At 51.6% G+C, this 14,345-nt stretch overlaps 1 protein-coding gene across 2 annotated transcripts; it reads right to left on the bottom strand.

Moving 5' to 3' along the window:
* Positions 1 to 2,742: 2,742 nt before the first annotated feature.
* CUNH2orf72 (chromosome unknown C2orf72 homolog) lies at positions 2,743 to 12,346 on the bottom strand. 2 transcript variants are annotated; one of them, XM_044380874.3, is made up of 3 exons: positions 11,732 to 12,346; positions 8,844 to 8,954; positions 2,743 to 5,582 (listed from the first exon to the last, which is right to left on the bottom strand). In XM_044380874.3, exons 1-3 carry the CDS (start codon positions 12,336 to 12,338, stop codon positions 5,443 to 5,445), a joined length of 858 nt encoding a protein of 285 aa, XP_044236809.1. In that variant the 5' UTR covers positions 12,339 to 12,346; the 3' UTR covers positions 2,743 to 5,442. The 2 variants fall into 2 exon arrangements, with proteins under 2 accessions (XP_044236809.1, XP_044236810.1); XM_044380875.3 differs by lacking the exon at positions 2,743 to 5,582 and adding an exon at positions 7,391 to 7,487.
* Positions 12,347 to 14,345: the final 1,999 nt, after the last annotated feature.

The raw sequence follows: 14,345 nt of genomic DNA, 5'->3' as shown, positions 1-14,345 counted from the left end.
TGGGCACACACAGGTATTGGCCGGGCCGGGGCGTCTGTCAAGGTGAAGGGAGGAAACCAGAGCCGGCTCTCTCTTTGCGAGTGTGCCCCCCCCTTAAATAGGGCTCGGGGCTCAGGGCTTAGCTCTGCCCGGAGCACCTCCCCGCCCCTCGCGGCGCCCTCTAGTGGCCACAGTGCTCCTCAGAAGGCGGAGAACTCCGCAAGGGGCGAGCGCCCTGTGACCACCCACATCTCCCCCCGACTCCCTACCCGTTTCTCCCACCACCCCCCCATGCCCAGCCTCCTGGCATTTGAATCCTGGGGTCCTAGGAGAGCCCGCTCCTGCCAAGAACCGGGCTTGACTGCTTTTGGAGCTGCAGGGTTCTGAGTTGATAAGGGCAGGCGTCGTCGGAGCCGGGAACCACGGGATCAAATCCCGGCTTTGCCACTTAGCGGCGCTGTGGTCGTGCGGTCACCAAAGCCGGGCGCAGAGGGGACCGGCACTCCTGCTTGGTAGGGCCACTAGTGAGGGGACGTGCTCTAGTCAGGATTTGGCATAGAGCAGAAACCTCAGATCTTATGTCACAGGGCCTGGCCCCGAGGCTGGTGGATGCTTCACGTACAGCACGCATGGCACATGCTATTCGAGTGAAAGCATTTGAGAATGGGAGCGGAACCGCAAGCGCATCGGGTGACACGGGCCTCCGGTGGGTGGGCACTTGGTGGAAGGGAAAGGCCTGGATGGAGCCAGAATCGCCCTAGGTGAACTGAAGCACAAAAAGACCCGCAAAGCCATCTGAGATGCTGGACTCTTCTCCCTAAGGACTGTGTCTAGGAGGGCTCCCATCCTGGGCAAACGGAAAGCGGGCAAGCTGATGCTGGAAGCCACTGCCGTTCCCTTGCTGAGGGTCTGCGGGGTGGGGTGGGAAGAGCCACAGAGAACTCCCGTTTCCAGTGTTCTAGACTCTTGATTCACATCAGGTAGCCCCTAGCAACAGGTGATACTGAGCACTGGAAATGCAGCTATTGCAAATCCTGGAACTGATTTTTAAATTAAATTTTATTTTATTTCATTAAAATTTAAAGACTAACACTCAATTTAGTTATTGGGAAACTTTTAAGTACATGTGGAGCAATTTGAGACGTGAATCTCTTTTTTCAACTATGAATTTCATGAAATCTAAATACAGATCAAGTATTTTGGATAAAAATTTAGTGTCTAAATCAAGCTGTTAGTGTAAAAGTCTCACAGGATTTCAAAGATGAAAAATGTCTCATTACAAATGTTTTATATTTAAGTTGAAATAATACTATTTTGGACATACTGGGCTAAATAAAATATATTAATAAAATTAGTTCCATTTGTTTAATTTTTTCCCCTAATGTGGCTACTAGAAAATCTAAACCTACTTATGTGTCTGGTGTTAAGATTTCTCCTAGGCAGGGCTGGTCTAGACCTACCCAGAGGTCTTGTTTCATCTGACCTCCCATTCAGGCCTGGCCCTGCTCTTTGGTGCTAGCATGTGCCCGACCAGACCAGATGGAGGAGCAGAGGCTAAAGGTGAGACCCTGTCCTGCCAGGGATCAAGGGGCTCTGAGTGGCTGCCCTGGCAGCTAGGGGTTCTGGAGCGGGCAATATCCCTGGGATGGCAGGTGGCTAGGGTAGTCTAGAGTTGGGGTAATGATCTGAGAAGCCCTCATTAACCAGTGAAGGAAAGAAGAAACGCAGGGCAGCAAGACAAGAGACCCAGTATTTGTAACCAGGACTCAAAATGAGGGCTTGGTCACAAGCACTAAGCGCCTAACTACTCCGAATAATTGCAGAACAGGACAACAAGCCAGACTAAAGACTTAGTCTTAATCTGAACTTGAATTTCACCAGTTAGGTGTGGGTCTGCCCTTGCATCAGGAGACCTGGCCAGGGAGCTCAGAGAGCTCAGGGAGGAAGCCAGACAGGGCTCTTGCCCTTGCCAAAGCCCTGGACCCACAGTGGCCCTAGTGCCCAGGCCAACTTTGGGCGTGAGCAATTCCACACCCTGGTCCCTTTGGAATCTCTGTGAACCATGGCATGGCCCAGGGGCTAGCCTCTGTTTCTGCTCCCAGTTAGGCAATCCCAAGTATAATGCAACCTGAGGGCTCTGGCTCAGGGGCCAAAGGCATCTGAAGAATTCATGCAGGACCCTGGTCATCCACTCTGCCTTGCACCTCGTTTCCTTTGAACTCTAAGATTACACAAGCGACCGCTGTCTCAATCCTCGATCCACTAACGCACAAAACCAGGTCAGAAGGGGGTTGTGCAGCCCTTGGGTACAAAACAAAAGGCTCTCTCTCCACCGTGTTGGTTATGTTTGCCATCCAAACAGGACAAAGTGCAGGCCTCGCGACCACGGGGAACCAGCCCCGCAGCGTGGTGCTGCTACACTTTGAAGTGTAGACTATCGGGTTAACACGGCTGTCATCGCCTTTTCCAGTGAGCTTGGGTCCTGGGTTCTCTGCCTGGGCTAAGAGGGGCTTGTTGAGAGCACACTGGTTCGGGGGCCTCGGCCCTTGGCCCCTTTGCAGGCGTGCTCTATTCTTGGTTTGACGACCAAAGGACTCCTCTTGCGTGGTAAGTCTTGGCGTCAAATACTTTGCAAGGAGAGAAACCATGACAGCAATATTATAAAGGGCTCTCTGAGACTTAGGCAAGGCCATTTTGGTCTCATTAAACATGCTCATATGTGCACACAAACACACACATCCTATTCAACACCAAGCTAAACGCTATCTTTGGAAAAATCTCTTTTCAAACATTTACTTTCCAGCTGCATTTTTTCCAATTTCAGCCGATAGGGTTGTGGAGATGTCACCCAGGGCAGGTCTGGAAGTCTTTCACCTTTTGCCCAGGTGCCCTGCTGCCAAGGGCTCCTGAGAGGAACACTTTCTGAGAATAAAGGGGAAGATCCGTTCTGGTTTTGATTAGGCAGCAATGAGGTACTGTTTGGTTTTATTAGATATAAGGAATTATTGATTCAAGTCAGAAATAGCACAACTACTGCCACATTAGAAGGATTAATACCCACCAGCCCAGACTGTGACTTGACGAGACCCTCGCCAACGGCTTCCAGTACCACTGACCTAATTCGGGGCATCTATCCCCAGACAGGCCCACCGCAATCTTCATGCCTTCTGAGAGTCCTTGGGCAAGAGACCTACCACCAAGGTCATCCCTTCCAGTACCTAACTCTTCAGTCTGCTAGAAAATACCAACTAGATTATTCCTAAAAAGATCGTATGTAGCCGTGTGTCGAGAAAGCCAACCTGGGTCCCAAAGGATCTCAGTCCCAGGTTTCCTGGCTGGGAAGCAGAACACAAATCTCAGGAAAGACCTCTCTTCAACTAGTCACCAGAGATACTGAAAATAATGAAAAAGTTATATGTAAACCCCACTTTACCCCCACAGGCTTGCAAACTCGAATGTCCACCGGGACGAGGCAGGTGGCATGCATGAGTGAAGTAGAGAGGTGGATTAGATGGGTGGGAGGAGGGCTCCAATGGGGGGGGGGGGTTGCAGCGACCTGGACATGATGGCAGGCCCCATCCTCCACCCAGAAAACTAGCTTTTTTATGTGTAATCTCTCAAGTTTCAAATATTGGCAACAAATCCAGAAGGTTTTTAAGCACAGCAGAGGCAGTGCCTTGTAACTTCTGCCTTAGATAATTTCCTACCTTAATAAAAGCTCCCTCCCCCAACCAAATAATAAAACTCTGACCCAATTATTTCAAAGAAATTAACAGAGAAATAGAAAAATACAGCAGCTTTGAAAATACCAGTTTTCCCATTTTAAAACAAAATCAAAGGTAATTCATTTAGTTCATTCTTGTGTAGAAGGAGGTCAGCTGGGTCTACCCATTGGTGAGACAGCTTTGCATTATTAAAATGACACCCGCAGCAACCAGCCCCAAATAAGATGTCACCCTGCTTGCCCTCACGCTATCCCCACAAGGCAGAGAAGGGATGGAATTAGGCTGCTGATTATGAAGAATCCATTGAAGCATAGAGCCAGGGGGGACCCTCCTTGATATCACACAGCCCCTCAGCCACAGGTTTCCAATTCCACATTTTGGTACCACAGATGAAAGCCAAAGTAACTACTGGAAGGTACGCGGCACCTTGTGGAACCCTGGGCAGAGAGTAGCCCAGCTGCACATCTGCCGAGCCAATCGTGCACGAATGAATGAATTTAGCTACTTCCCTTAGATAGTGCTTCCTACCAGGGAAAATCAGGAGCTGCTATTGCCATTCCAAAGACAGCATTTCTCCAGGGGCAGGTGAGGAAGGCAAGGGAGGTAATGCAGAGTGCCTTCTACGAGTGAACAGATGGCTTTCCTGGCTTTTAAGGGAATATCATCATCAACCTTGACTCATAAACAGAGAAAAGGGTCCAGGAACTTGGCACCTCTGGGCTGGGTCTGCTTTGACCTTGGACAAGGGCCTGAGATGGAGAGAAAGTCCCATGTCCTTGTAATCCATACTCCTACCTTTCTTGTTTGGTGACGTGGGCAGTTCCCAGCATCCGTATTCTCAAAGGATTTGGCACAGGAAGTCAGTGTCAACATGAGGAAGAAAGGGGGCAAGCAAAGCAGGGGGCTTTCTTGGCTCTGACCCAATAGGCCCCCAGGGCAGTAGTGCAGTCTTTATTCTGGCTTGCTCTGGGAGCCAAGGTCTCGGGAAGCCCAGCCCTCTCTGCTCGGGGGGGACTCTTCCTAGAATTTCACAGGGAGAAGGGATTGGCTCCTCCAGTTTCTTGAAGGAGCCACGATGGGCAATTTGGGTGGAACAAGTCTTTGCTGTTGGAGATTTCCCGTATGTTGTAAGAAGCCCACTAGGTGCCAGGGGCACCTCATAGTCACAGTAACTCCCCCACAACACGCACACACAATCACACACACACACACACACACACACACTCTCACACTCACACACAGACAAGCTTCCAGTGCTGCCTGGACGGCAGCCTGGCTCTTGGTTGAGAGCCCCTGGGCTCATAGCCTCCTCATGTGTTGGAGAAGCAGAAGCTCCAAAGGTTCAATGACATGCCCAAGGCCACCCATCCCTCCCCGATCTGATGACTTCTGGTCCAGGGTTCTTTCCAGTTGCACTTGAAATGACGGATGTTCACGCAAACACACCATGGGCTGCCACAGCACCACAGAGCCTCAAAGTCGACAGCCAACTGTCCCAATGGCATAGAAAAACTGAGCTACAGAAAGACCAACTAACCTCACTGTGAGCAAATGTGAGGTGGGGGGCAGGTTCCAGGAAAATAAGTTTTCCTAGCTGGTTCGATGCAGCAGCCCTCTGACAGGCGGGGCCTTTGTAGTTACCACCATTCCAAGGTCAACATGGAGGCAAGGGGCTCAGTGAGAAGGAGCCAGTCCCCGGTGTGCAGGTTAGAGCGCGGGTGGCCCAGCGGTCCAGCCTTCATCTCGAGTCTCCAGCGGGGTCAGCAGGAGTATGGACAAGTCCATCACAGGCTCTCGGCCCCTTCCCGGGGTCCTCGCAGTCTCCGTTGGGACATACGGCAGTCAGTGCCAACCCCTCCTCAGGGTCCTGGAGGTGATCTGGAACACAAGAGAAGGAATCGCTGATCAGAAGGTCAAGTTCTGGAATGAGCACGCTAGGAATGAAAGGGAGGAAGTTGGCCCCAGTAAATACCTACTTAAAAACCACAGTAAAATACATATGGAGAACCTTAAAAATGTACATACCCTTTGACCCAGCAATTCCACTTCTAGGATTTTATCCTAAGGAAATAATTAGGAATAATTAGTGGAATTGCCGTCTTGCTACCAGCCCAAGGATGAAGCGACACGGAGAGAAGGAGTCCTCAATGGGGTCACTGGGCCCCAGGAACCAATCAGCTCGGAAGCTGACTCTACCTCTAGACTGTCTTTCACGTGAGATACTGAGTGCCCTTGCTGCTATGCCTGCTTGAGGCGTGGTTTCTCTACCGGCAGCTGAAAGCATCCTAACCTGTGCGACGTCCAGAGAAGGGACCGGCTGAGTTAACCACGGCTCAGCCACGTGATGGGCTCAGCCACGTGATGGGATTCGGGCATTAAAAGTGATGCATAGTCCCTGCTCAGCAGGGAGTCTCCTTCTCCCTCTCCCTCTGCTCCTAGCCCCCCCCATGCAGTCTCTTTCCCAAATAAATAAAATCTTTTTAAAAAGATGCATAAAATTCCATAGAACTAAACACACACACAAACAAATACGAGTAAAACTGGGGGAATCTTAATAAGATCTGTGGATGGTTTCAACGTCAATATCCCAGTCGCGGTATTATTCTATAGTTCTGTAAGATGCTACCAGTGGGGGAAACTGGGCCAAGTACACACAGCATCTCTTTGTACGATTTCTTACAACCGCGTGTGAATCTACAATTACCCACCATTCCCCCGAAAGAGAGAAGACGTTATTGATATGTAATTGCTGCCAGGGAATATTGCACACTCACAATATGTTATTGTGAAGGAAGCAGATACCAAAACAGTCTGTCTGTCTGTCTAATCCCATTTTATTGTGTATGTTAAAATGCATAGGCATAGTCCTTGAATGCAATTTTCATTTTAATACATTTGCTTCTACTTGAGATTAAATAATTTGTTATATGCTGAACAGGGATGCCTGGCTGGCTCAGTCTGAAGAGCATGCAACCCTTTTTTTTTTTTTTTAAGATTTTATTTATTTATTTGTCAGAGAGAGAGAGAGAGCACAAGCAGAGGGAGCAGCAGGCAGAGGGGGAAGCAGGCTCCCTGCTCAGCAAGGAGTTCCATGCTGGACTTGATCGCAGGACCCTGGGATCCTGACCTGAGCCGAAGGCAGATGCTTAAACTGACTGAGCCACCCAGGCGTCCCAAGCCTGCAACTCTTGATCTCAGAGTCGTGAGTTTGAGCCCCGCCGTGGGGTGTAGAGATTAAATAAATAAAACTTTAAAAAAATTGTTATATGCTACAGAAAGGGGAGTTATCCAAGATTTATTTAAAAATGTTTATGATTCCTTTGCTTTATGGTTTTTTCCCTTTGGTTTCCAGAAATATCCAAAATGATGACGGAGAGGCTGAAGTTAACATTTTTGCAGTGGAATGCCTTAAACATGTCATGCATCTGGCACGTGATTCACGTACCAGATAGAAGCGTATTTATTACAATTTAAATAGCTCAAGGAGATATACAGATAGGCAGGCAGACAGATGGACAGAATGGTCTGTGCTAAAATACAGACGATAGTTACTTTTGAGTGATGGAATTAAGCAAATGATTTTCATACTTGCTTTCCTTTTTCAAATTCGTTGAGCTTTCACCTGTGATAGGCAGAATTCTAAGTTGACCCTCGAGATTCCCACCCCTCGGTGTACTCACCCAGGGTAATCATCCCCTTTCAGTGCGGGTGGGATCTGTGACTATGATGGGATAGTCACTCCCTTGATGCGGGTACCATGTATGACAACAGGGCGAATTCCTCCTGTGATGGAGTGACATTATCAGAGACCAGAAAGTCTCCTGCTACTTGAAGAAGCAGCTGCTGTGCTGGGAGACATGTAGAGGGACGGCTGTCAGAGCTGAGAACAGCCCCAGCTAATGTCCACCAAGAAGGCAGCAAAGACGTGAATTCTGCCCACAGCCACGTGACGTGAAGGACTCAGGCTCCAGAAAGGAATGCAGCCCGGCTGACACTCTGCTGCGGCTTTGTGAGGCCCTGCCCAGACTCCTGACCCATGGAAATCGTGAAGAATTAATGGGTGTTGTTTTAAGGCACTGAGTTTGCGGTAACTTGTACGTGCCAAGGGAAGGCTGATACCTTGCCTAATGATTTTTTTTTAAACATAAGGGACACAAGAAAAGTTTGTGTTAAAACACTGCCTGTTGCTTCTGTAACACGGCTGGGCTGTTCAGTACGCGTTGGGGGTGTGGGTCACATACACTGAGCTGGTTACAACTTACTTCCCCAGCACTTTCTAGCTCTCTCACAACAGCCTCAATGCCCACTGGGTGCTCCTGTGGACTTCGAAGAACTGTCTTTACCCCTTTCTCCCTTTAGCGGCCTGAGGACCCTACCCTAGAAGAGGCTTCCGGCTGAGTTCCTTCCTCTCCATTCCCAAACTGCCAGCATTGGGTCCAGGCTGCTCACTGTCCCTCCTGGGACTCGACAGTCCCCTCCTAACTGGCTCTGCCTCTAGTCTCTCCCTGCCCCACAGCCTTGTCACCTCTCCAAAATGCCCCTAATCTGGACACCCCTGCTCAGAAATGGCCAGCAGCTCACTATTCGTGGGAGGCTTGGGTCCAGGGTCCTGCTTTGGTCCCAACTCTCCTCCTTGGCCTCAGCCCTCCTGGTCTCCTGTTCCTCACCCCCGGCACTCCTGACAGGGGCTTCTTTTCTGAGCTTGACATCATGCCTTCGAGCCTGTGTTCATACTGCTTCCACTCCAAGTCTTCCCGTTTCTGCCTAGGACAATCTCTAACCCCTAGCTCCAATGTCATGGGTTCCTGATGCTCCCTGGATCCTCAGGGGAAGATGGAATGCATCGGCTCCAAGCACCCCACGATGCATGTGGCGGACAACTGCATTACAGGCCTGCCCACACCACCTGCATTCACTAGTGACAGACCCATGGCGCTAGGGCCTTACTGGGGGGCCCGTGTGCCTGTTGCCCAGTGGCAGGAGCACCTCCCGTCACTCACCTCCGTGCCCTGCACACAGCAAGTGCTCCATGGATGTTGGTCAGCTCTATCCCTTAGGTCCCTGTGTGTACAGGATCACCCCCATAATCCCAAGCACCTGGCCCTCAGGGTCCAGAAGGCAGGAAGGCAGCACACTCACCCTGAGCTGGGTCACTGGGGGAGGTGGCATCTGGATCCTTCCCTCGGCTCCAGGGACCCCAGGAAAAGCACGCCAGCAGTGCTGGAAGGCCCGGTCTCTCCCAGGGTCCTGCTGTTAGAAAGAACACAAAGTCCCAGACGCAGCAGGTGAGTATGTTTGACAGGACTGAGAGATTTTCTGTTCAGCAAACCGAGAGCTTCAATTATCAACTGCCCTAGTTTCAACTGTTTGATTAAAAAACAAAGATTCTGGGGGTGTCTGGGTGGCTCAGCCGGTTGGGCATCTATCTGCCTTCGGCTCCAGTCATGGTCTCAGGGTCCTGGGATCGAGGCCCACATCGAGCTCCCAACTCGGCAGGGAGTCTGCTTCTCCCTCTGCTCCTCTCCTCGCTTGTGCTCTCTCTCTCAAATAAATAAATAAAATCTTTAAAAAAAGATGAAAAAACCCCAAAGATTCTGATTTGCAAAGTGGGGTGTTTTTGTTTTTAAAAAATTGACCCCCCCCAAAAGATTGCTATAGATTTTGTCACTTCTCCTCACAAAACCCTGTGATATAAGTACTTATGTTGGGGGAGCTGTAGTGACAAAAATGACATGAAACTAATAACAATTACATAGCCCCAAAGAGCGAGCAGAAATTTCCCCTGAGTTTTAGTTCAAACTATTTCTTAATGGGCATAGATTTAATCTTTTTTGATAATTACTTTAAACAATTACATGTTGAGTCTAGCTTCCTTATTATAATACCACCTCAGCGCCTGAGAGCCCCCACTCCCTGGAATACAGCCAAATGGAACACAGAATGTCCTGTTCATAAACCGTCACTCAGGACCTATTTACTCTTCATTTGCACCCACTCCTAATAAGACTGGATCCTTTATTGGATTAGGATTCGGATCCTCAACTGGATTAAGCAGAAACTAGGTAAAAGGCCACCGCCAAGACCGGGCAACCGAAAAGCCTAAGAATAGTCATCAGGCAGTGAGGAAAGAGATTGGAAACTTTAAAAAGCCAGATACAGTTGCTAGCAAAATCTTAGCAACAGGATTGCTTAGTGCTAGCAGTCCATGGTGCTGTCCACTGCAAAAGTCCCAAAGAAACCACTGGACAGTGAGTTACACTCATGACTCCCGGTCATCAATGAAAGGTTTCATGTTGTTCAGGATGTTTTTATAAAAGAGAAACAAGCTTAAGCGGTAGAGAATGGTTCCTTTGCAAAGTGTTAAGATTTCTTAAGTGATGGTATTTAAAAGGAGGCAAGGATTCTGCATGCCAGGCAAGGTGTTGGGAAATGGGGATATAATGGTGGTTAAACTCACAAGGGAAAGTGACAAAACCCGGTGGTTAAGAGTTCTGGGATTTCACTTGCAAATTTACGAGTGGGTGTGGAGAGAGGGTCAGGGAAGGCTTCCTGAAGGAGGAAATCCAGTCCTAAATGATGAGAGATGGGATTGGTCAGGTGAAGAGGAGGGTGGGAGAAACAGGTTTTCGTTGGAGGCAACTGCAAGGTGTACAAAAACTTAGGAGTCCAGAGCACACTCGGTTCTGGGAATTAGAAGGTGTTCCTGGAGAATGGGAGAGGGCTAAGAGAGTAGGAACTCAGAATTTTCTAGGTACCAGCTCATTAGCAGCAGAAAATCTGTTTGTGTAAATTCCCTCCTTCCCCCCATGGGGCCGGATCCGTGAAAGGACTGGCATCAACAATCACAATCACAATCCGCCTCAGAACATTTCCCATGTCTTTCAGGATACTGGTTATAGAGTTTCAAATTTGGCTGGCGATCACAGATTCAACAGAAAGGAGTTGGTGCGGGTGGGGGTGGGGGTTGGGGCACGCTCTAGGGCTGAGATGCTGGGCCTTCACCTTCACCTAAGCAGGCCAAGCTCGCTGGTAGGTCTGGGACATTTGTGACATCAGAGGTACCAGGTCTCCTTGCTGGAAAAGGCCCCCCTGCAAGCCTGGCACCCCGGTTTCTGGTTAACACACCAATGCCCAGGGACACAGAACACGGTCTCTGCCTTCATTAACTCTTCAGCAAGAAGGGAAGGCTGGAGGGTTTGGAGGGCAGCACGTGCTGGGAAGGTGGGGACAGAAAGGGATCTTGGAGTGCAAAGAACAATCCTGCATCTGTCAGCTTTGCCAGACCCAGCTATACTTAATGTCAGTATTTCAATCCTGAAAAGCTCTTGTAAAACCTTCCCTCCTGGGTGCAAGAGATTCTGACACTTCTGCTGATGGCATTTTCCCAACCCAGGCTGGGAAAGACCCTCACTTCCCTCCCCACGCTTCCGGAGAACGTGGAGAGAAACGCAGCAGTGGGTGCACAACCAGAGTGGGTAGCCAAGAAAGATTAGAAAATTCTGGGCCCTCAGTCCCTCACCCCTTTCCCCACACTCCGGGTCTTGGCATCTACTCCTTACCCCCTTCCTATGACCCCGTGGTGCTTCCACGCTGATCCTCCACCAACGCGTCCCTAGCTGCGCAGGGTCCTAGAAGCTCCTGGCTCCACCACACCCCTGCTCCCAGTCCTGTTCCCCTTCCCACCTGGAAACTTGGGCTTCCTGAAGCTTTCTCACCTCCTCTCCCTCGCCCCAGCTCCCCTCTCCGAGGCCGACCCTCTCTCCACCAACTTTCCTGCCTTGAGCTGGTCTGCTTGGCTTTCCCAAGCCCCTGCGTCTCTTACCCTCTCTGGATCCTTCCGGAACAGACTGGACCCCGTGCCCAGTGCCCGCTCCACGCCAGCTGGAAAGCCTAGTGCTAGGTACCTCCCCTCTCTGGGCCTCAGTTTACAGTGGTGCACAGGAGGGAAGCTGGCCTGAAGAGTTCCAACTTGGGGGCCTCCCCCCAGCCGTCCACCGCCCACTCCCTCCTGGGCCTCGTAGCCTCACCTGGTCGCGCGGGCCCGGCGGCTTGTAGTGCTCTGCAGGCGGCCGCCTGGACGGCCAGGCTGGAGGCCGGGTGGCCGGGGCAGTAGGCGGCCGCCTGCACCGGGCCCCCCGCCTGGCGGCCGAACACTGCGCGCAGCAGCGCCTCCAGGAGCCGCAATCCCGGCGCCACCGTGTCCTCGGGCCCGGCCTCGGTCACCAGCACCCCGACCAGAGCCGCCCCGGCCCGCCGGCGGCCGCGCACGTCCCGCAGCATCTCCCGCAAGCGGCGCCGCGGCTCCCGGGCGGTCAGCGAGGACGCGCGGCACAGCACGAAGACGAGCGGCGAGCGGATGGCGCGCGCCCCCGCCGTCCCGGGCGCCCTCTGCGCCCCCGGCGCCCCGGCCCCGGGCGTCCCGGCCCCCGCGCCGCCCGGCTTGCCCGCGGCTTGCTCGGGCGGGAACACGGCCCGGGCGAAGTCCCGCAGCAGTGCGCGGCTCTGCTCGCGCTCCCACAGCTCGCCCACCAGCAGCACCTGCCCGCGGCCGCCCGCCGCCTCCACCAGCGCCTGGAAGGGCGGCTCTGCCGGGCGCGCGGGACGCGCCGCCAGCTCCTCCAGCTCGCGCTCCATGCTCGTCGCCGCGCGTCCTCTGCGGCCTCCCAGGCCCTGCAGCGCCAGCCGCACGCCTCTCGGGGCGCCGGCGCTGGGGCCCGGGAGGACACGCCCCCGAGGGCCAAGCGCCGCCCGACTCTTGGCCCGCGGGCCGGGCTTTCCTCGCCTCAGCCGGCAGTGGGGCGGGGGCCTGGGGCTTTACCCCCAAGCGCTCTGTGGCAGACGCAGGGACACTGAGCCGTCCATCCGTCCGTCCGTCCGTCCGTCCATCCATCCATCCACCCACCGGTTCCTCCATCCATTCCACAAACACTTATTGAGCACCTACTAGGTACAGGGCAGCCAAAGGTGAAGGAAGAGAGAAAATTATGCGAACAGGTTAGATCGGTTTGAGACCCAGAGAGACTTCCGAGGAGTCCGTGTAGTTTGGGGACCGGAAGTTCTGCGAGGGGAGGCTGCCTCTAACTGTGCTGCTTTGGAGTGTTGGTGGGGGGTACCAGAAAAGGGAATGCAGAGAAGGATTAGGGAGGTGAGAAAAGAGGGGAAGCAGGGATTTCTTCTCTTACTTCTATCACTTAATTCACCTTTTGGCCCTTCAGCATTTAACAAAAGCTAATCGAGGGCTCCTTATTTCCACAAATACTTATTACCCACGGGGTGGTGCCCTGGGCACTGGGGGGGGTGGGGTGAAAACCAAGAAGACAGACAGCATTACTCCCTGTAGAGCAGAAAACTTAGGAAGGCAGATGTGGGGCACTGATGGTGCTCAGATCTGGGGGGGGGGGGGAACTGGTGGTAAAGGGGGTGACAAGAGGATGTCAGTAAGCCATGTTAGAAGCAGAGATGCGTTTCCTTTAATTCTAAGGGTCTAGGTCAGCTTCGTCTGATGTCATCATCATTCTTTGATGATGACAATGTTTTATATTATCTATACTGTCCAATGCAGCCGCCACAAGCCACGTGTGGCTATTATTACTTGAAATCTGGCTAGTGCAACTGAGGAGCTGAATTTTGCATTTGACTTAATGTTAATTAAATGCAAATAGCTGCATGTGATTCATGCGTGCAGCATTGGGCAGTGCTGGTCAAAGCTCTTTACTTCTGCTCTGTTACACTGTATAGACCCAAGACCCCTTTGGGTCAAGAGCACATTCATGCTCAGCTCTCTCCTTCTCCATATAACCTCCAATCTGCTCTTCAGTTACCCTATCTCCTGTCCCCTATAATTATGCTGAAATATCTCCTCCTGGAGAAACACACCTTTTTTGAGCACCTACTGTGTGCAAGCAGTGGGGCTTGGAGATGTACAAGCAGCACTGCTCTAAGTCTAGTTATCCAGCAGGTGATTTAGCCACTGTTTGGAGTAAGGACCCTGTATCTTTGTTGCGAGTCTAGTTAATATAAACCTCTTCCTTCTGTGTATGGTCTTTGCTCAGGGCAGAGATCCAGGGGCTTGGGTGGGAAAAGCCCCAGATTTGGAGCAAGAAGCCCTGTGCCAGAATCAGGGTTGGGTTCTAACACCAGCTCTCGTCTTGTATTTATTGAACATTTCTGCCCTGTACTGTGCCCAGTGCTGAGGAGACAGCTGGGAACACGCCAAATTCCTGCCTTCATGGAGGGGTTGTTCTAGGGAGCGCTGGGAGACAGAGAGACAAACAAATAAACACACAAATAACAACTTCAGTTGGTGATTGGTGCTATGAGAAAAGTAATGCGTGGCTGACAAAATGGTCACGTACTGGAGATGCTGGTCCCTTCCTGTGGGTACAGTCCTGAAGATGCCACAGAAGCAAGAGGGACTTTGATGAGGATTAAGAAATGAATGTAAAAACCATGAGAACCTGCCCCCCTCCCCCATATCCTACCTCCAGTGAAGCAGCAGGTGGTTAGGTCATGGAGTTTGGGAAGTAAACAGCAGCCCCTCACACATGAGGCCTGGGTGCTATAGAAGGGGATAGGCTGAGTGAGTGTCTTGTAATGAACATGTACGTTTCTCTGTCTACGTTGGCTTGGATAGATCATTGC

This window comes from Ursus arctos, unplaced genomic scaffold (genome assembly GCF_023065955.2).
Source record: "Ursus arctos isolate Adak ecotype North America unplaced genomic scaffold, UrsArc2.0 scaffold_1, whole genome shotgun sequence".
NCBI classification, from domain to species: domain Eukaryota; kingdom Metazoa; phylum Chordata; class Mammalia; order Carnivora; family Ursidae; genus Ursus; species Ursus arctos.
Note: the sequence above shows the minus strand (reverse complement) of the source record. Positions and strands in the feature narration are given on the sequence as shown.

Coding starts and splice junctions, on each gene's coding strand:
- CUNH2orf72 (XM_044380874.3), bottom strand. CDS start 12,338: ATGGAGCGCGAGCTGGAGGAGCTGGCGGCGCGTCCCGCGCGCCCGGCA. Junction 8,955..11,731: donor CGCCGGGCCCGCGCGACCAG/GTGAGGCTACGA, acceptor TCTTTCTAACAG/CAGGACCCTGGGAGAGACCG. Junction 5,583..8,843: donor CCCCAGTGACCCAGCTCAGG/GTGAGTGTGCTG, acceptor CTTGTGTTCCAG/ATCACCTCCAGGACCCTGAG.